At 47.3% G+C, this 20,349-nt stretch overlaps 1 protein-coding gene across 1 annotated transcript in view; it reads right to left on the bottom strand.

Moving 5' to 3' along the window:
• Positions 1–12,488: 12,488 nt before the first annotated feature.
• Positions 12,489–20,349, bottom strand: part of MACO1 (macoilin 1) — an 80,948-nt gene continuing 73,087 nt past the window's right edge. Inside the window, exons 10-11 of the mRNA XM_027864870.1 lie at positions 18,925–19,099; positions 12,489–14,497 (exon numbers count right to left, since the gene is read on the bottom strand). Of these exons, the coding sequence (XP_027720671.1) occupies positions 14,295–14,497; positions 18,925–19,099 (378 nt within the window). The 3' untranslated portion in view covers positions 12,489–14,294. The remainder of the gene's footprint in view (positions 14,498–18,924; positions 19,100–20,349) is intronic.

Genomic DNA, 20,349 nt, shown 5'->3' with positions numbered 1-20,349 from the left:
TCCTAAGAGACAAGGACAAGCAGATGGGTTAGTCATGCAGTGAGGGGAAGAGAGGACAGAGGGACAGTTCAAGGACCCCACAAGAGCCTCTTGCTATCAGGAGAAAGTGAGAAAGGCCTGCAGCACAGTGGGTGGACTCTCAGTGAGAAGACTATGGGAGGACGTAGAAAACAGTCACAACAGCCACACAGCAGGCATGGATGGGTAGTGATTTTTGTCTTTAACTCCCCAATCTGTGAGATTATAGAGTCCTTGGAGTATTTAAGGATTGTAAAATCTTTAGGGACAACCCTCTTCTTCTTAGGATTAGTGCTCCACTTGCCCAAAGAATAACTTTGGTCTCTATCTCCCCCTGGAGAGAGGCCTGAACCCTGACACTCCTCCATGCATACAGAAGCCCTGGGGCCCTGCATTCCATCTTAGAGACTGTTCTGAAGTCTACATCCCCTAGTACCCTGCATAGTCCTCACCCCATCCCCTTGGCCTGCCCTGCTTCCTGACAGCCAGTCTTCAGGTGATGCCCAGGGTCTCCCCGTGTTCCATGTCTCTGGGCAGAGGCTGGGCCACACCAAGAGCACACAGAAAGAAAGAGCAGAGACTCAACTGTGCATCAGGGGCAGCTTAGAAAGCAATGAGGTTTGGGGCAGCTAGGTGGTGCAGTGGATAGAGGGCCAGCCCCGGAGTCAGGAGGATCTGAGTTCAAATCCGGTCTCAGACCAGACACTTAATACTCACTAGGTGTGTGACCCTGGGCAAGTCACTTAACTCCAATTGCCTTGCCAAAAACAAACAAAAAGAAAGCAATGAGGTTTGAATCTTGGAAGTGGCCTGGGGATGGGGGAGAGGAGAGGAGGCCTTGAACAGAAGACTCTTCCTATAGCCCCTCCCCTTCCAACCCATGAAGGACCCCCAAGGCTTTGGTCCTTCCAGCCTTTGCTACCCAGGCAGCAGCTATAAGCCCACCAACTCCTTGAAACTATAGACAGGCCAGTCACCATGCTCAGCTACCACCACCAGAGAGTCACTCCTTTGGCCCTAGAAATTCAGCTTGCCTTTATTTATACAGAAAGGTCTGTAATGGCCTTCCCCTCTTGGAACTCACACAGAACCATAGATTCAAAGCTGGAAAGGATGACTGTCTGACTTCTTCATTTTATAGATAAGGAAAGAAAGAGTTCAGGGAGTGAAACTGATTTCACGTAGGCTCACAAGACCTAGAGCTGAGAAAGGGGTTTTCTTGGCAAAGACACTATTTGCTATTTCCTTCTCCAGCTCATTTTGCAGATGAGGAAACTGAGGCAAACAGGGACTAGTGTCTCTGGCACTAACTGAGTGACCCTGGGCAAATCACTTCCCTCTGTAGGCTGCTGTTTTCTCCTTTAAAAATAAGAAGGGATCTCTAAGGATACTTCTCGCCTTAACACAGATGATTCTGCAATTACTCCTCTAGCCTCTATCTGCTCTAAGCTTCCTGGGGGAATAGAATAAGGCTGGTACCCCGAGTAACACACTCTCACGACTGGATCTCAGCATGAATCAAGACGGACTCCAACCACACCTGGACTGTGCTCCACACGGTAAGAGGGACAAGGGGGACGAGACAATGATTAGAAAACAGCAAGCTGTTTTCATTGGTCTTTCTACTGCCCTTGATAGCACAAGTCCATCTCAGCTGAGCAGTCCCTGTTACCCTAAGAATCCCATGCCATCTGGGAACACTGCATGCCAAGTACCGGGACCAGGGTTTCTGTCCTACTAACAAAGAATTTAGAGCTGGATGGCTTTCGGAATGTTAGAGCCTGAAGGGATCTTAGAACACAATGTTCCAAATGAAAAGGATCTTAGGACAAAATATTAGAAGATCGAATGCTACAGGCCTAAGAGATTGTCCAGTGGGTCTAACCCTCTCATTAATTACATGAGAAAATGGAGGGTTGAAGAGGGAAATTGGGAGTATGCAAAGACTGATCTGTTGTACTAAGAGATTTACTTCACTTACTCCTAACATGAAAAGCTTTTTGTAGACGTCCACTGGCCATTGCAAGGAAGGAATGCTGAACTACCAGACCCATCGGACATTGGAAGGGGCAACTTCCAAAAGTAGTGTGCTTTCCACCATCAGAGATGTCCAAGGAGAAACCAGATGGATACCAGAAGGGGAAGATGTAGGCAGAGAGGATCCCTCTTCCAGGCGCAAAGTTGAACCTCGGACGTCTCTTTCATCTCTGAGCTAAGATTCAGTTTAAAAAAGTAACCTCACGCTTATATGTTCATTCTGACAAAGAAAAAGCACATAGGAATGGTTCCATTTCCTGAAGATTCTTAGAGAACGACAATTTTTTAAAAATGAGTTCCAGGACTTGTTGTCTTTGAGGTCAAGTCATAAATAGTCAATGTGCAGTCATTAAGCATTTATTAAGTGCCTGTGTGCCAGGCATTACACTAAAGAGATGAAGAATCCACTTTTTTAATGGGCCTACATCCCCCAAATAATATTTTCAGGCATCAAGTTCAAAACCATCTTATGACTTCAGACAAGTCATTTCTTCTCTCCAGGCCTTAATTCCGCCTCTCTGTAAAATGAGAGTTGGATTAGACGAGTCCTAAGGTCCTTCTAGTGACAATGTATGGCTGTGAGAGTTGGACTATAAGGAAAGCTGAGTGACACAGAATTGAGGCTTCTGAATTGTGGTGCTGGGGAAGACTTTGGAAAGTCCCTTGAGCAGCAAGGAGGTCAGATCAGTCAATACTTAGAAATTAATTTAGGCTATTCAAGGGAAGGTTAAATACCAAAGCTTTCTGAAAGAGTCACTTCTAATACCGAGATGAAGTGATATGCCTGGAGACACACAGAGGTCCCTGGTCTGGGAAATTAGAGGCTAGTAGAGCTTGAGATTCATTGCAGCCACTCTCAACATGGCATCATGGCCTCCTGGTCAGGTCAGAGCAGAGCCTGTGCTGTGACAATTGTCCTTTTTTTGTTGTGTTATTTTTCAGTTGTGTCCAATTCTCCATGACTCCATTTGGGATTTTCTTGTCAGATACTGGAGTGGTCTGTAATTTCTTTCTCTAGCTCATTTGGCAGATAAGAAAAATGAGGCACACAGGGTGAAGTGACTTGCCAGGGTCACCCAGCTAGTTAAGTGTCTGAGGCTGGATCAAGAAGATGAGTCTTCCTGACTCCAGGCCCAGCACTTGATGCACTATGGCACCTCTGAGCTGCCTTTAGCACTAAGTGAGGGAAAATCAAAATCCCTAAATAATGCATTGAACAGGGCACCATGATGCTTCAGCACTAGTCCCAACTCTGTTGTGTTGACCTAGGGCAACTGGACTTTCCTGAAAGGACAGTGAATTTCTTTCACTGTCAAATGAAGGGGTTATCTGAAGTTCCTTCTAACTCCCCAAATCCTAGAACCCTTAGGTTCTAGAGGTTACTGACTCTCTTATCCCCTCAGAATGAATGTTCTAGGGTTTGGGAGTAGGAAGAACCCTGTTACTGTGTTTTCTGCAAGGACCCCGGGCTGTACTGGGCACTGGGGCCTATCTTGTGGCATTTCTAACCAAGTCATGAGCTGGGTTTCCATACTTTGGCCACAGAATGAGAAGACAGGACTCATTGGAAAAGACCTTGATGTTTAGAAAGATTGAAAGCAAAAGGAAAGGGGTATGGCAGAGGATGAGATGGATGGATAGTGTCATGCAAACAATGGACATGAACTTGGACTGACGTGGAGAGATAGAAGGGCCTGGTGGACTGTGGTTTGTGGAGTCACACATGACCGAATAAGAAGATCCTTTCCATCTGTGACCCTGTGTGTTCTGACGTTTTGTGTTCTAAGGCCTCTTCAATTTAAACAGCCTAAATTCCAAATCCCCTTTCAGCTCTAATATCCTCTGTTTGAGGGTCCCTCTCAGACCTCAAATTCTACAATTCTGATTCTTAGCAAAGTGGCATTCCTCCTGATGGGGCTGGAATTGGGGTGTCTGGGGCTTTCGAAAGCGGTATGTGCCCTCTTGTGGCAGCTGAGGGGTGACTGGGAAATAGGACTGGATTCCTCTTGACTCGTGTATGCCAGTCCCAATACTGGCTTTGCATTCAACTGTGGGAAACTTGGTCATCAAAACAGTAACATGAATGCCCCACAGGAAGGGTCACTTGCTCCTTCCCTGGGCCTGGTTCCTAGGCAAGATTTTGACTAAAGCTCTGTTTCTGACAATGTTTTTGCCAAGTATTTCATCCAAGGTGGGGGGTGGGGGATGGTAAATGTTTAACAACTGGCTCTCTAAAAGAATGTTATCATGACACACTTTTTGGTCTAATATGCAACGTTTACATTTCCCCCATCACTTTCTTAAGTCTAGGCAATCAACAAAACATCCTAATTTGAAGTGTTTCCCTGTGTCTGCCCCATGTAAACACTCACATGAAATTTTTTTTTTTTTTTTTTTTTTTGGTGAGGCAATTGGGGTTAAGTGACTTGCCCGGAGTCACACAGCTAGTGAGTGTTATGTGTCTGAGGGCGAATTTGAACTCAAGTCCTCCTGACTCCAGGGCCAGTACTCTATCCACTACCCCACCTAGTTGCCCCCACACGAAAATTTAACAGTCTGCTTGGGGGCCAGTTCAAACGAGCTCCAGCAACACCCTTGGTTCTATCCAACTTCAATGTGATTTATAATCTCAATACAATTAAAAAATTAACTGGTGCCTACCAATAGCAAGGTCCTGTGCTTACCAGTAAGGATACAAGAATGAAAAACCTGCTAGGGCCCCCACTCTCAAAGAGTGGACTATCCAATGTCAGTGGGGGAAGGGAGCAGGGAGGGATTGTCCTAAACATAATGGGATTTTATTTTACACACACACACACACACACACACACACACACACACACACACACGTATGTGTGTATACATTTGTTGTTCAGTCATTTCAGTAGCGTCTGACTTCGTGACCCCTTTTTTGGGTTTTCTTGGCAAAGACAATGGTTTACTATTTCCTTCTCCAGTGGATTAAGGCAAACAGAGGTTTAGTGACTTGCCCAGGGTCTTATGTCTAGTACGTATCTGAGGCTGGATTTGAACTCAGGTCTTGCTGACTCCAGGCTCAGCGCTCTATCTACTATGCCGCCTAGCGGCCACACACACACACACACACACACACACACAAACGTATATGTATATATAACTATATATACAAAATTATACACATAATTTTACATCATATAAGTATAATGTAACATTATGTCACAAATATAGATGTGACACAAGGCAGAGTGGGTATAAATGGTCGCCAAGCAAAGAGCCAGAAAATCCAGAAAAGTTTTAGGAGGGAGGAAATTGCAGGGGCAGCTATGTGGCATGGTGGAAAAAGTGTTAGACTGGGAAGAGAAAGGGAACAAAGAGGCATTTATTAAGCACCTACTGTGTGCCAGGCACTGTGCTAAGCACTTGAAAATTTTTATCTCATTTGACCTTCACTACTACCCTGAGAGGTAGTAGCTATTATTATCCCCATTTTACAGATGAGGAAACTGAGGAAGACAGAGGTTAAGTGACTTGCCCAGAGTTACACAACTCCTAAGTATCTGAGGCCAGATTTAAACTCGGGTCTTCTTGACTCTAAGCCCAACATGATTCCCTGCATCACCCATCTGCCTTGAGGAAGGCCTGAGTTCAAATCTTGCCTCTGCCTTGTTGGCTGCACGGCCTGAGGCAAGGTCCTCACCTCTCTCACTCAGTCTGAGAGGAGGATACCTCCTTCCCCTGGCTGCCAGGAGGATGAGATGAGCTAATATCGATAATGCACTTTTCGAACCTTCGAGGCCAGTCTAACTGCTGGTGATGCTCCCTGTCAGAGGAGGACCAGCAGTTTCTCAGAGAAGGTGGACCTTGAGCAGTATCTTCTCGGGGCAGGACATCAGTAGGCAGAGATGTGCAGGGAGTTTGCTTCAGGTTGGGAGGACTGCCCTGCACAAAGGCAGGAGAGGACAGGATGCAAGGAGTGATAAGAAATAAGGCCAGGAAGGTAGGTGGAGGCTAGCTTACAGACGGTCTGAACGGCCAGGCCGAGGAGTCTGGCTTTTATCCTGAGGCAACAGGAAGCCATCAGACATCAGCAATGTCAGATCGATGCAGTAAGGAAGATTAATTATGATGGCAGCTATGTGAAGGGTGGACTGGAGAAGGGGAGAGGTAGAGGCAAGGAGACCAGGTAGGGGGCTGTGGTGGCCCAGAAGAGGCTGCAGGAGAAATGAGAGCTGCCCTAGGCTAGGTGAGTAGACAGAAGGCCATGGATACAAAAGTATGTTGGGGAAGGGATAGGAGTTGAGGATGGTGGAATCAGGAGACCCACAAGTCCCTTCTCTGGGCCTCAATTTCCTCATCTCTAAAATGAGATGAGACCAGGTGATCTCTAAACCTTAACCCTGGATATGGAGAAGAGGATAAGAGAGGGCCCAATAGGATTCTGTGGCTTCTAGCCTGGGTGATAGGGAAATTGGGAGGAGGAAAGAGATTTAGGGGGAAAGAGGATGAAGCAGCTGGATAGTACAGAGAGAGAGCTGACTTGGCATCAGGAAAACCTGAGTTCAAATTCCGCATCAGACACTTACCAGCAGTATGCTCGTGGGCAAGACACTTGACCTTCAGGAACCTTCAGGAACCTTCTCTGCTTCACCAGACAAGTCCCCAATGGGAATACCTCCAAGACCTGAGAGGAATCGTAACAGGGCTGGTCTTTTAGGAGGCCACCGGAGAACCAAGCACCCTTTATCAATGATAGCTTGGTATTTCTATAAAATGGGGATAACAATAGCACCTACCTGCCAGGGTTGTTGTGAGGATGAAATAAGATTACAGGTAAAGCACTTTGCAAACTTTAAAACTTTATATAGATATTTGTTATGAATGATCCTAAGTCCACTTTTGTACATGTCGAGTTTGGTCCGTTAGTGGGACACCAAGGTGGTGTCAAGTATGCAGAAATGTGAAGGGAGCGACTGGAGCTCTCCAGATGGAGATATATACAGACATAGATGCGTCTGCATACAGATGATACTGTAACGTCCTACGGAAACCATAAGAGGGGTTTCCATAAGATAACAAACCATGAGATTGTTAAGAGAAAGAGTATCTAGAGCGAAGAGAAATGAGGATGGAGCTTTGGGGGAATTCTTGTAGCCTTACCGATAAGCACAGGACCTCGCTACTGGTAGAGAAAGATGAGCCAGTCTGAAGAAGAAGAGATAGGTAGGAGACAATGCCATGGGAAGAGGGAGAGAAAGAGACAAAGATGGAGGGAAGGAGGGGAGAGACAGAGAAAGAAAGGTGGGGAGAGATAGTGAGACAGAGACAGAGAGAGAGGCAGAGACAAAAAGAGAGGAAAGGAGGGGAGAGACACAGAAAGAAAGGTAGGGGAGAGACAGATGAATATCAAGGTCACCAAGGTCATGTGCTATTCTAACATACTGAGGTTCTCAGAGTAGAAACAGGTTCCACTAATTCATATGGAAACCCAGCCCATGACTTGGTTGGAAATGCCACAAGATAGGCCCCCAGTGCCCAGTACAGCCTGGGAGGACTGTCCTTATAGGAAACATAGTAACAGGGTTCTTCCTACTTCCAAATCCTAGAACATTCATTCTGAGGGGATAAGAGAGTCAGTAACCTCAGAATCTAAGGGTTCTAGGATGTGGGAAGCTAGAAGGAACTTCACACAATCCTTTCATTTGACGGTGAAAGAAATTCACTGTCCAGGAAAGTTCAGAAGGACAGGTTTGCCCTAGGTCAACACAACCAAGCTAGAACTAGCACTGATGCCTCATGCTGTTCAATGCAATATTTAGGGATTTTGATTTTCCCTCACTTAGTGCTAAGGGCAGCTAGGTGGTGCCACGGTGGATAGAGCGCTGGGCCCGGAGTCAGGAAGACTCATCTTCCTGAGTTCAAATCCAGCCTCAGACACTAACTAGCTGTGACCCTGGGCAAGTCACTTCACCCTGCTTGCCTCAGTTTCCTCATCTGCCAAATGAACTAAAGAAAGAAATGGCAAACCACTCCAGTATCTTTGCCAAAAAAATCCCAAATGGGGTTGTAGAGAATTGGACATGATTAAAAAATGACACAACCAAAAAAGGATGGTTGTCACAGTGCAGCCTCTGCTCTGACCTGACCGGGAGGCCACAATGCCATGTTGAGAGTGGCTGCAGCACCAGCTCTGAAGTCAGGAGGACCTGAGTTCAAATCCGGCCTCAGACCAAACACTTGACACTTACTAGCCATGTGACCCTGGGCAAGTCACTTAACCCCAACTGCCTCACTTTAAAAAAAAAAAAAGAGAGTGGCTGCAATGAATCTCAAGTCTACTAGCCCCTACTGTTCCCAGACCAGGGACCTCCATGTGTCCCAGGGCACATCACTTCATCTCTTAGAAGGGACTTTTTAAGAAAGTACCACACTAGCACTGATAGAGGGTGCTTGCTCTTCTGGTAGTCCCCTAAAAGACACAGGCCTGCTCCCAATTCCTCTCTGGTGTTGGAGATATGCAGGTCAGGGCTTGCCTGGTAAAGCTGAGAGTCATCTCTCATGCTCCCAGAACCATCTGTCATCCTTGAGATCTAGCTTTTCTCTTTCCTTCCTTTCTAGGGCTCCAGGTTTTCTGTAGCAGCACCAAGTATTTGTTGTTCAGTCATTTTTCAGTCATGTATGACTCTTTGTGACCCCATTTTGGGTTTTCTTGGTAAAGACACCAGAGTAGTTTGCAATTTTCTTCTCCAACTCACTTTACAGATGAGGAAACTGAGGCACACAGGGTTGTGACTTGTCCAGAGTCACACAGCTAGTAAGTGTCTGAGGCTGGATTTGAACTCAGGAAGATGAGTCTTCCCGAATCCAGGCCCAGCACTCTATCCACTGACCCACCAAAGAGTAAGAAATCCCCTGCTCTGTATGCTTCTGGGTGCAGAGGAGGATTTCTCCTAGACAGAGAAGCACATTTCTAGGGATGCACAGTGGAACTAGCCCTGGCCTTGGTGTTCTCAGATTCTGGATTTGCTGCTATGGGATCTTGGGAAAGGCACTTAAATACGTAAGTCGCAATTTCCAAGGCCCTTGAAGGCTTACAAAGCCCTTCCCCACAATCCTCGACAGTCGATGGTGAAATGATCACCCCCCATTTTGCAGGTGAGGAAACTGAGGCTCCCAGAGGTTAGACAACTTGCTCAGTCTCAGAACCTGCTAAGTGTCAGAGCCAATATTCAAACTCAAGTTTCCTAACTCCAAGCCCAGTGCTTTCCCCTAGGTGCCCACCCAGGCTGACACCCCCACTTTCTCCATTGGTAACAGTCTTTGCATCACTTACCTCACAGGCTCCCCATGGGGGCTTTGAAATTGTGAAGTGCTCTAGAAATAGGAGCTAAGATGATTAACAATTGATGGCTCTTGGGGAAGTCTCTTGTGCTTAGTGAAAGCCTGCAACATTGTGGAAAGAATTCACTGATGAGACAAACTAGAAGCAGAAGGCAGACCCGGGGAGGACTGGCAGAACCTGCCCCTAATGGTCAGTGGGGAGGAGATGCTGGGCACAGGGGCTTTCTCTCTCCCTGCTGGAAACAATTCTGGGGCCTCTCTCTACCATCATTCTGTTTCCATTACAGAAATGCCCTGATTCAATTAAGACATGACCTCTCCGATTTCAGGTCTGATCTCCATTCGATATTAATTAGCTTTGGATTGAGTTCTTCACCCACAGCTCTGCCTGTGCCCCAACCTCCCACCCTAATGCAATGGATAATTCGTGTAAGATTTAGCGTTCCAGATTGTCTCTCAGCTAAGGTATTACAAAGTTCAGAAGGTAAGCGGGGCTCTTCTCTGCAGGAATTAAGCTCTTCATTCTAATCAAGCTCCAGGGGCTTAGTTTTGTGAAATGGAAGAGAGTGACAAGCTTCTGAGTCTGCATTTCAGGGAAGCTGACCAAGAGCCAAGAAGCCAAGGACAGGATGTTGCAAGAGGGAAATAAATGGTTCCCACACTCCTGCCCTTACTCAGTCTTCATTGTGTCAGGGACTCAGGGGGATAGATAAGAAATTAGTAGGCCTGACCCCTAGGGGCTCTTGGGTGGGATGCTGGGATAGAGAGAGCAAAAGTCCTTCCTTCCCTCTACTTCATCCCTTCAACTGGACTAGGGGCATCTACTGGGCGTTTCCAGGCCTTGAAGCCAACTTGCCACATAAAATGGACCAGGTGAGCCCTCAGGTCCCTCTGACCTCTAATAAGCTGAGTTTACAATGCATTCATAGGTCTCAGTCAGTCCAGTCTCAAAGCAATCTAACAATCTATGCACTAACCACCCGATAATGGCCCACTATTTTGGCTTAAGTGGGTTGACTTTTAAGGATGTACAATGAACTTTGTTAGCTCCCTCTAGTGTGAATTTTTGATGAGGCAGCCAGATGGGAAATGTCAGATGCTTTTAGTCCACCAGGGGCCAGGGTATGTGTGTAGAAGACAGACTGTCTAACCATTTCCAGCTCTCTGTGTGTGGCTGGAAGGTTTGGGGACAGCCACAGGATTACAGGAGCCGGAGGCCACTGAGTCCAGTCTCCCCATTTCACAGAGGAGGAAAATTAAGGCCCAGAGATTAAAAGTGACTTCTCTACAGTTACACAGGTTGTAAATTATAGAGGTGGTCCTTCAACCCCAAATCCAGTGCTCCCAGGGGTCATCTTAAAGAAGTGAGGGGGAGGTAGGGGGGCTTGGAAATAAGCAGGCACCATACTAAGCCCTTTTTAAAAAAAAAATATTACCTCCTTTGATCCCCATAACAACCCTGGGAGGTAGCTGTTATTAATAACTATCATTATTATCTCTATTTTACAGATGAGGAAACTGAAGTGAACAAAGGCAAAATGACCCGCCCAGGGTCACACAGCTAGTAAGTGTCCGAGGCTGGATTTGAACTCAGGTCTTCCTGACTCTGTCTACTGCAGCACTAGTTGTCTCAAATAATAACTTGGGAAGATTATAGTGGGGTGTGAAGACATGTAACGGTAACACCCTTATGTAAACGTGAAGGGATGTTAATATGTCTCCTCAGACAGTCCAAATAAACCTAGCAATATCGTCTGGTAAACATTTAAACATCTTAGAGCAGCAAACACTGCTTTATGGTATATGACAGAATTGTAAGGCACAGTTACTTATGGTAGATGTAAAATTACAAAAGGCACTCCTGAAGATGTCCTGAGTGAAACCCAACAAGCCAATGGGAATCGTGAGGGCAGAAACATTCTTCCAGACAGGGCCAAGGCCAAGTCAGGCACTATCCCTGGGGAACTGGGAGGACACAGCAATGCTGCTCATGGCATTAAGCACTGTACTCGAGCAAGAAGTTTGACAGGCAGGAATCTGAAAGGGGATGGGAGAGAGGATGGAGGCTGGAGCGCCAAGAGCAGAATTTTCCAAAATTGGAGCCAAGACCAGTTGGGAAGAGTGGCCAAGAGAGGAAGCCCATGCCAAGAGAGGAAGCCCATGCCAAGAGAGGCATCTGGCTTCTCTGAAGAAGGAAACAGTTGAAGCTACTGAAAACAACAACAGGGGGCCAGGAGGAGGATAGGAGTGGCCACTTTGTAGGTCAGCCCAAGGGCTAGAACAAAATGGAAACCCAATGGCTTTTTTCCCCCCTTTTCTTTCTACCACATTAAAAACACAGTTAAACCAGATTGGGGCTTGGGAGGGACAGAGAGAGAAGGAAAATGGGAAGCAGGTGATGGCAGTAGTGGGTAAAAGAATTGGGGCTTCTTCACTCAATCCTCCATCAGGTTGAAAAAGACCGCCATCTTAGAAGTCGGGAGACTTGGATTCTAGCTTTGGCTCTGCCATAGATTTGATGTGGCACCTCAGGCAAACCCCTTTATCACCCTCAGCCTCAGTTTCCTCATCTGTAAAATGAGAAGGCTGGCCCAAATGATCTCTTAAGGTCCCATTTAGCTCTGGCATGCTCTGATTCTGTGATACTGGTTTATCCACTCTTATGTTTTTTAGGGAAGAGAACAACAGAAATACAAGACGTCAAGCCAGCAACAGTCTCAATCAGATAGATGCCTAGGGAGAAAAAAAGGGACATGTTTTATATAAGGAACACATAAAAACTATATTATGTATACACACACACGCACACATATATATATGTATAGTACATATATATGTATATATACATATATACATATATATATACACATATATACATATATATATATAGCTATATATCTTTGAACTCTTGGCCTCCCAGAGCACCAAGGCAGATTCCTCCCCCAGCTTGCTGGTTTCTGCTTCCTCTTGAGCAGACTTGGGCTATGTTAGTTAACTACCACCTGAAATGGTGGAGGGGGGCAAGGGAAAAAATTAGTGCCACATCCTCACCCCGCTGAGGACACACTCCTTTGCTGGTCTCATTTTTAAAAGTTAAAACGGCAGAAAGGCAGTTGTATCTGCAAGAAAATGTTTATTCTTTTAAACCCCACAGAATAAAAGAATGCAGCCAAGACCGAGTACTGAACGAAGATGACGTCCCAAAGGGGAGCAAAATGGGGGAAACCCTCGACACAAAGAGTCAGTGACAATTTTTCATGTTTTGCACAAAGATGAAAAATCCATGACATTTCTGAGTAACACTTTTATGGTGACAATTACACAAGATGATTCGAAAATGCAAAATGACAGCAACATGCACATCTGGCCGAAGCGAAAAGTTGTTTGTTGTTTTTTTTTATACCAAAAGAAGGCCTATGATTAAAGTGATGAATCTTTTAACATTTCTATTTTTACTGACTTGCTTATTCTATGTAATTTGTTTTAAATGAGACGTTACATGCCAATTACATGAAACTTTTGAAAGAGCTGGGCTCTTCTAGAATCCCCAGCAAGGAAACCAAATTGATCACTTGGTTCCTGCACGTTCCTAGTGTCCAGATAGAATTTTGCCTTTCCTGCCCTGTCTCCCTTCCCTGCCCGCCCCTACCCAATTCTGAAACACTTCCCAAAGTTGCCAGTGCAGTCTTCTACCAATGTATAAGATACATCAGAAACTGAAGTCTTTGTGCAATTTATGAGTTTCTTTAAAAGAATGAACTCTTTAAAAAAAAAAAACTCCTTGGCACAATAGCTGAGAAAGAGTCGGTCATGCTCAGCTATCAAACACGAGATGGTGCAGAGTGGGAATCACAGTTTAAATAAAAGAAGTTAAAAAAAAAAGTCACCAAGCCTGAAATGCTGCTTTCACTGGCCACCGTTACAGTCTCTGGCACACGGTGCCCTGCACGGCCCGGCTCTCCCGTCCCCAGACTGCCTCTCTGCTTCACTACCTCAGGGTGTGGGTGGGGCGGGGTAGGGCGGGGCATGACTGAGGTCTTGAGGTGTGACACCTTGGTCGCCACCATCAGCGGTCCAGCTTTTTTGCAGGATGATCTGGAATGAGCCTGATGTTGAAGCTAAATGCCAGTGAAGGGGAAATGGTTTTAAAACTACCGAGTCTCCTCTTGAAACGTCTCTTTCCCAAGGCACTGTGAGAAGGACTGCTAGCGAAGCTCACGGACTAAAAACATGGGGGGAATACAGAGACTTTAAGCAATAGCCACCGCTCCATTACCGGCCACTCATGCTATTTGTTTTTTCCCCGTCTGCTTCCACGATGCCCCTTAAATTTGTTTGGCCCTTTGAGGGGGTGGGAATCCATTTGTTTTCCCTGTCACATCAACATCCTCTTCTTTAATACCAGCTACAAAAATCAAAGCTTTGTTAAATTATTGAACCCTTTCCACCTAAAAACTAAAAGAATTTTCATCATTATTCCACGTGAATCCAATCTGCAGGTTTAGCTTGATTATTTCAAACAAAAGATTAAGAACAAAAAAAACAAAAACAAAAAAGAAAAAACCAAAAGAGAGGGTTGAGAATCAAGCAGAGCCCTGCATTTTTTTTTCAAGAGGAAACCATGCAAGAGGACATAAAAGGCAAAATTGGCTCCGTGAAATCCAAGACTTGTTTTAATGCATTGGCCGAGAAAAATAAATTGCAAAGTTCTGTGAGGTTTTCTAAAAATTTACAAGAAAAACTGATGGGCAGTTCTAATCAGACTTGGATGTTCTCCCCACCCCCCACCCCCTTTCTCTTTTTCAAATGACAACATATACAGTCCCACACAATACAATTTTTTTTTATCTTGACTGCAAGAGATGCTCCTTTGCGATGCCTTCTGCGTGACCAAAATGTCGGGCAAACACAAAAGCTGGCGTTCATTTCTTCAGGGGCTGATAGACAGAGGCATTGGGATCGAGTCCGGATGGGCTGGTCTCCACAAATTTGGAAGAATAATGGGGGGAAACAGGGCTCAGGGGGCTGGTGGCTGCAGTGTACGTTATGCTGGGCATGACCGCCATAACTTCTGCGATCTTCTGTTTGAGGTCCTTGATTTCCTGATCCTTCTGAATGATCTGCCCTGCAAGAATAAAGACATGGCATTAGCATCCACCCTCGCTCTGACAGCCTCTGAGGCATCTGGATTCAGGAGGACGGGTGTTTAGAGGTAAACTGTGAGGAGGAAACAGTCAATAATTTGGGCAGTGGGCCTACTAAAAACCACAGCTGCACAACTGGGGCTTTTCTATGTCCAGAGGGCAGGTTTTTAGGCCCTTTACTGATTCATGTCTGAGATGGTAGACACTTGATCATATACAGATGACGGATGGTCATCACTGAATTTAGTGGCGACACTGAGCACCGCCCCTGGGTGTCCAGAGGCCTGGGCTCGAGGCTCAGCTCTGGCAATCATTTGCTCTGTGACTTTAGGTCATTCGACTTGTTACAGCTTCAATGTGCTCCTCTGTGGACTGATGGGGCTGAAGAACATGGTGAGGATGGGTCTTTAAGATAGTGTTCATGTGCCAAGGTCCTCTCTAGCAGGGACAATCTGAGCTCTACATCCTCGGTGCCCTTCAGCCCTGGCACCATGTGGGGTCCAAGGCTTCTTCCAACTCTGATTCTATGATTCCAAGTCAGACGTGCTGGATGAGTTGAGGACTCACACTGTGCACTTTGACAGAACAGCAGATGTAACAGGCAAGTGGGAAAATGCTCGTTTCAGACAGCTGTCATGTCATTAACATGGAGACAGGGGCCCATGAGATGTCTGGCATCACTATTAAAAGGGCCTTCTCCTTCACAAAGTGTGGTTCTAGGGTGGGCAGGCCGATTCATACAAGTCACACACAAAAATCGATGAGGGTGCTGCCGTTCTCCTCATCACCCTGGTCTGCCAGCATGGGACACCCTGACTGCACCCCCTCACTCCTCAACTCCAACCAGTCGCCCAGGCTTGATGCCTGACCTCCACACTCGGTCTGGCCTGTTGTCTTCTTTGCACCCACACATCACAAGTTCAGGCCCTCCTCACTTCTTGCTTGGACTACTGGTCTACTCCAACAGCCTCCTAACTGCTCTCTGCCCAATGCCAGGCTCCCTTTCCAATCCAAAGGGATCTTTCTGCGGCACAGCCTTAGGCACATGGGCCTCTCTGACACTCCTTTGCTCCCTATTCCTTCCAGGATAAAACACATATTCCACTGTTTGCCTTTCAGACATTCACCCTCCAGCTCTTACTGAGCGTTCCTGATCTTGCTGTCCTCTGTGCTCAGCCAAAGTCTCCCCCTTACTGACCCTCTATTTAACACTGCATCTCCACGCCTTTGCCCAGGCTGTGCCCCAGGCCTGCAATGCATTCCTGCTTCACCTCTATCTTCTTTCCAGGGTCAGCTCAGATGTCACCTCCTACACAAGGCCCATCTTGATGACCCCAGCTGCTAGTATCCTTCCTCCAGAAGTCACTTAGTATCTACTTTGTATTTAAATGTCTGTGTCTAAGTTAACCTGCTTTTCCCCAATAGAATGAAAGCTCCTTGAATTCTCGCACTGTTACTGTGTGCCCACATGTGACAGGTGCTCAACCAAAGGCTGCAGAAGGGATGGAGCAGGACCTCTTCTCCTAAGAGTGGAGGCTGCTTAAGGGCCTTCCTCAGAACATCCCGCTCAAAGCCTGAGGGCCGATGGTTCTGAAGACAGACCAATCCTTTTAGTGTCACAAGAAAGACCAGAGACGGACAGAGATAAGAACACACCTCTAGTCGGGGAGAATTAGAAAAGACCAACTGCATCCAAGTGTGCTGAAATCAAGTTCTGGCCTGCCCTCATGTCAGAGCCTGAGGCTTCCAATGCCCTCTTTGCTCTCAAAGAGGGCGCACCTGGTTTCCATTCCTCTGTGTGCCCCCAGCGGACAACAGCTCGAGATGTGGCAGTGTGGCACAAGGGGCACTGCCCACCCCTGGAATCTGCAGACCTCTGTGAGAGGCCTTTCTCTGCCACTTGGATAGCTGTGTGACCATGGGTACATCACGTTATGTGTCTAAACAGCAACAGGGTAAAAGAGAGACAAATTCCCCCCCTTCCAGGGCTGGGGTTACCAACAAATGAAATCCTAAGGTGCTACAGATAGGACAATGGCCAACTAATCAGTCAATATACATTTATGCTGCACCTACTATATTCTGGGATACAAAGACAAATCAAACAGTCCCAGCTTACTGGGGAGAAACAACATGAATATAAAGACATAAAGACCTATTTTATACACACACACACACACACACACACACACAACTAAACACAAGGTAACTGGGTGTGACTATCCAACACAGGTGCTCAGGAAAGGCAGCCAGGTCTACTGGGCAGCACAGAGGAAGGTGTGCATTTCAGGCATGCTGGGTGGACAGCCAGCCTGAGTAAAAGCTCAGAGAGAGGAAATGATAGGAAGGCACCTTGTTTTTAAACCCTGAAGGCAATGAGGAGTCACTGAAACTTCCTGAGGAGAGCAGTGACAGTGTCAGAAGCACTCTGGCAGCTTTCGGGCACCAGCTGTCTCCAGGCTGTAACTTGGGGGAGATGGCACTGGATGTCAGTGGGGTTAACATGTGAGAGTCCTCTTTGGGAAGATCTGCCAGAACCTTCTTCTTGCTTTGGATGATTTGCTCTATCATGTTCTTGGGAAGAGGCTTCCATGATAAGATTCCTTCTCTCACACGCTGATTCCTAAGACGGCCACTGGTTGATGCCTGGCCTGGAGGAAGGTCCTGCAGAGCTGCCACAGGCTGTGTCTATCCACCACAAGGACATCCTACCCAGAGGACTCACGCTACTTCTGGCTCATTCACATCTACCTGGTATTCCCAGGGTAGCAGGGTCAGTGTGGCCCAGCTGGTTGAGCTTGTGACCAGGTTATCCAACCTACAGATCTCTGTGAAGGCCACAGCCTCTCATGTGGAGACTTTAGACAGCTCTCCATCACCCAGCTGGCACCAGCTATGGTGGCCAACTTTGGTGAAATACCTGCCCATGAATGGTTACTCCAGAGGTTCCCTGAGCCCCTGTCAGAGGGAGCTGATAGCCGTAACTAGAAAGACTTGTTGGGACTGGGTAGTCATCTCAAATAGAGCTGATCTTTTTCAAGTTCAACAGCTTGGCCTGCCCCAGACTGTCTGGAGAATGGGAGTTGTAAGGGGCAGCTAGGTGGCACAGTGGATAGAGTACCAGCCCTGGAGTCAGGAGGACCTGAGTTCAAATCCAGTCTCAGACCAGACACCTGACACTTACTAGCTATGTGACCCCAATTGCCTCACAAAAAAAAAAAAAAAGAAGAAGATGATGCTGAAAATGGGGGAAAAAAAGAGAGAATGGAAGTTGTATGACCCTTGGAAGACACAGGGTGGTCATTTTTGGAGCCCTTGGATTTGTACTTCATAACACTGCTGTGATCTCTGACGCAAGGCCTGACATGAGGTGGCCTGCGTGAAGCAGATCTGCAGCTAGTTGGCTGCGTCCATCAGGACCTGCAGTTTCTGGTAGTGTGGGAGGGGTCAGGGGAGGAAGAAGAGGGGCCTTTGGAGGAGAGTAGAGCAGCTCACAGCACGGAATATTCAAGACTTTAGAAAACAACCTCCTGGTCTTAGAATTAGGGCTTACTACCCTGCCCTCTAATTCACATCCATTTGCTAACATCCTGCTTGACTTTCAATGTCTGGGACTGCTCTTCATGACTTTGATCACTGTAAAATCGATACTGTCTGAATGTAAAACTGGATTTTTGAGGACTGGGTGAGACCTTCTTTCTCCAAGGATATTTATTCCTTTTCTTTCCCACCTCTTGCCTGGAATATTGAGAAAGCCTTCTGATCAGTCTCCCTGCCTTGACCCTTTCCCCAGTCCAATCCAGTCCATTCTCCATTCAGCTGCCGCTTCTGACCATGTCCCTCTGTGTCAGCGAACTCCAGGAGCTCCAGTTATCTGTGGATTCACTATAAGCTCCTCCATGTGGCACCTGGAGCTCTTTGCACCCCGGCTCCTTCCTATAGCCCACTCCCCTTCACACCCTGAAGGTTGAGCTGCACTGGCCTCCCGGTGGTCCCCAGCCCACGACCTTCCACCTAGGCACTCTGTGCCTCTTCCCTGGCACCCCTCAGCTCCACAATGCTCTCCTCCCTCCCCCTGGATTGCAGCTTCCCTGGATTCCTTCAATACTCAGCTCAAACACCGCCTCTGGCAGCAGCTTCTCCTGGTCCTGGTCCTTCCTCCCCAGCCTATGCTCCCTGTCCTCCCTTCCCTCTGAGATTATTTTCCACTTACACTACACATGTAGGTCTTGCACGTACACAGTTATTCGCATGTTGTCTTTCCCATTAGAATGTAAGCTCCTTGAGATCAAGGACCGTGGGTTCTTTTTTTTGAACCACTTTGCCTCACCCCAGTGTTTCCTGGCACCCAGTAAGCGCTTAATAAATGCCTGCTGCCTGACTGTGCTGTGCCCCAGTCCCGCCATACCTTGGGCAATCTCGAGCTGCCGTTTAGCGTCGCCTAGAGCAGAGAAAAGGTCCAGCTTGATTCTCGTCTCGGCACTCAGGCTATTTTCTAAGTGCTGGGTTTTATCTTGCATGGCTGACAGTGCTGACATCAACACCTCTGTGTCCTTCTCATTCTCTTTGTATTTCCGGAGCTCCTGAGAAGGGACGGGTGGGAAACCAGTCAACTCAACAAAGAAAGGCACCTGCTGAAGACCGGTTCTGGGATGATTCATGCACGCTCCGTGGGACAAATAACGATGAACGGTCTGAAGAAATGCACACTTTGGTAGCAGCTAAAATACCCACTTATGCAACTATACTACAAGGCAGACCCATAACCAATGCAAAGGAGATATCCAAACGAAGTAGGGGTTAGAGATTCGGTGAGGCAATATTGGCTCCAGTGAGGAGCATCAGGGAAGGAGACATGGACAAGGGAGGAGCGAAAACAGGGGGGAAGGCAGAGGGAGGAAGACAGAAGCTCCATGCCAAACAGGAGAGGTGGATCTGGGTCACAGAACTAGAGGCAGAGGAGGCTTCAGAAATCCTCTAGTGCAGAGGGGACAGCCTCCAGCCAAACCAGATTACAATGTGAATGGGAAATACTAACCAAATAAAGATACAATACAACATAAATAACACTACTCTGAGGTTCTCTGAGTCAAACTAGCAATAGGTTTCTATTTTAGTTCAACACCACAACTCCAGTCCAGGCCCCTCATTCTACAGATGGGAAAACTGAGGCCCAGAGAGGGTAAGATACTTGTTAACACTCCCACAGGACATAAGTGGTAGGGACTCTACCTCTGACTCCAAATCCAGCGCTCATTCCACTGTCCCATGGTACAAACAGGAACTCGGTGGGGAGCCAAGGGAAGGTGTGCACAGAGGGAGAAGGGGGCAGTGGGGGCCGTCTGACTTGGATGGACTACAGAGCGTCGGAAAGGAAGCGGGATGAAAGCTGGGAGAGGGGAGCCCTGCCCTGACTGTCCGGTCAATGAATGGAGGTTTCATTTGGGAGACAATGAGAGACACTGAAGAGTTCTGAGGAGAGGGGTGGCTCAGGGAAGTTTCAAGGACTGTGTGAGGAGGAGGACCTGGGGCAGGGGAACCAGAACCAATGCCACTGTTCCAAGAGTCCAAGCCGGAGGTGAGGAGGGCCTGCCTGTACTGGGGGAGGGGCAGCAGGAGGTGAGGAGGGCCTGTCTGTACTGGGGTGGGGGCAGCAGGAGGTGAGGAGGGCCTGTCTGTACTGGGGTGGAGGCAGCAGGAGGTGAGGAGAGCCCGCCTGTACTGGGGGAGGGGGCAGCAGGAGGTGAGGAGGGCCTGCCTGTACTGGGGTGGGGGCAGCAGGAGGTGAGGAGGGCCCGTCTATACTGGGGGAGGGGGCAGCAGGAAGAGAGGA

The sequence above is a fragment of the Vombatus ursinus genome, unplaced genomic scaffold (assembly GCF_900497805.2).
Source record: "Vombatus ursinus unplaced genomic scaffold, bare-nosed wombat genome assembly UNPS02014777.1, whole genome shotgun sequence".
In the NCBI taxonomy this organism is placed as follows: domain Eukaryota; kingdom Metazoa; phylum Chordata; class Mammalia; order Diprotodontia; family Vombatidae; genus Vombatus; species Vombatus ursinus.
Note: the sequence above shows the minus strand (reverse complement) of the source record. Positions and strands in the feature narration are given on the sequence as shown.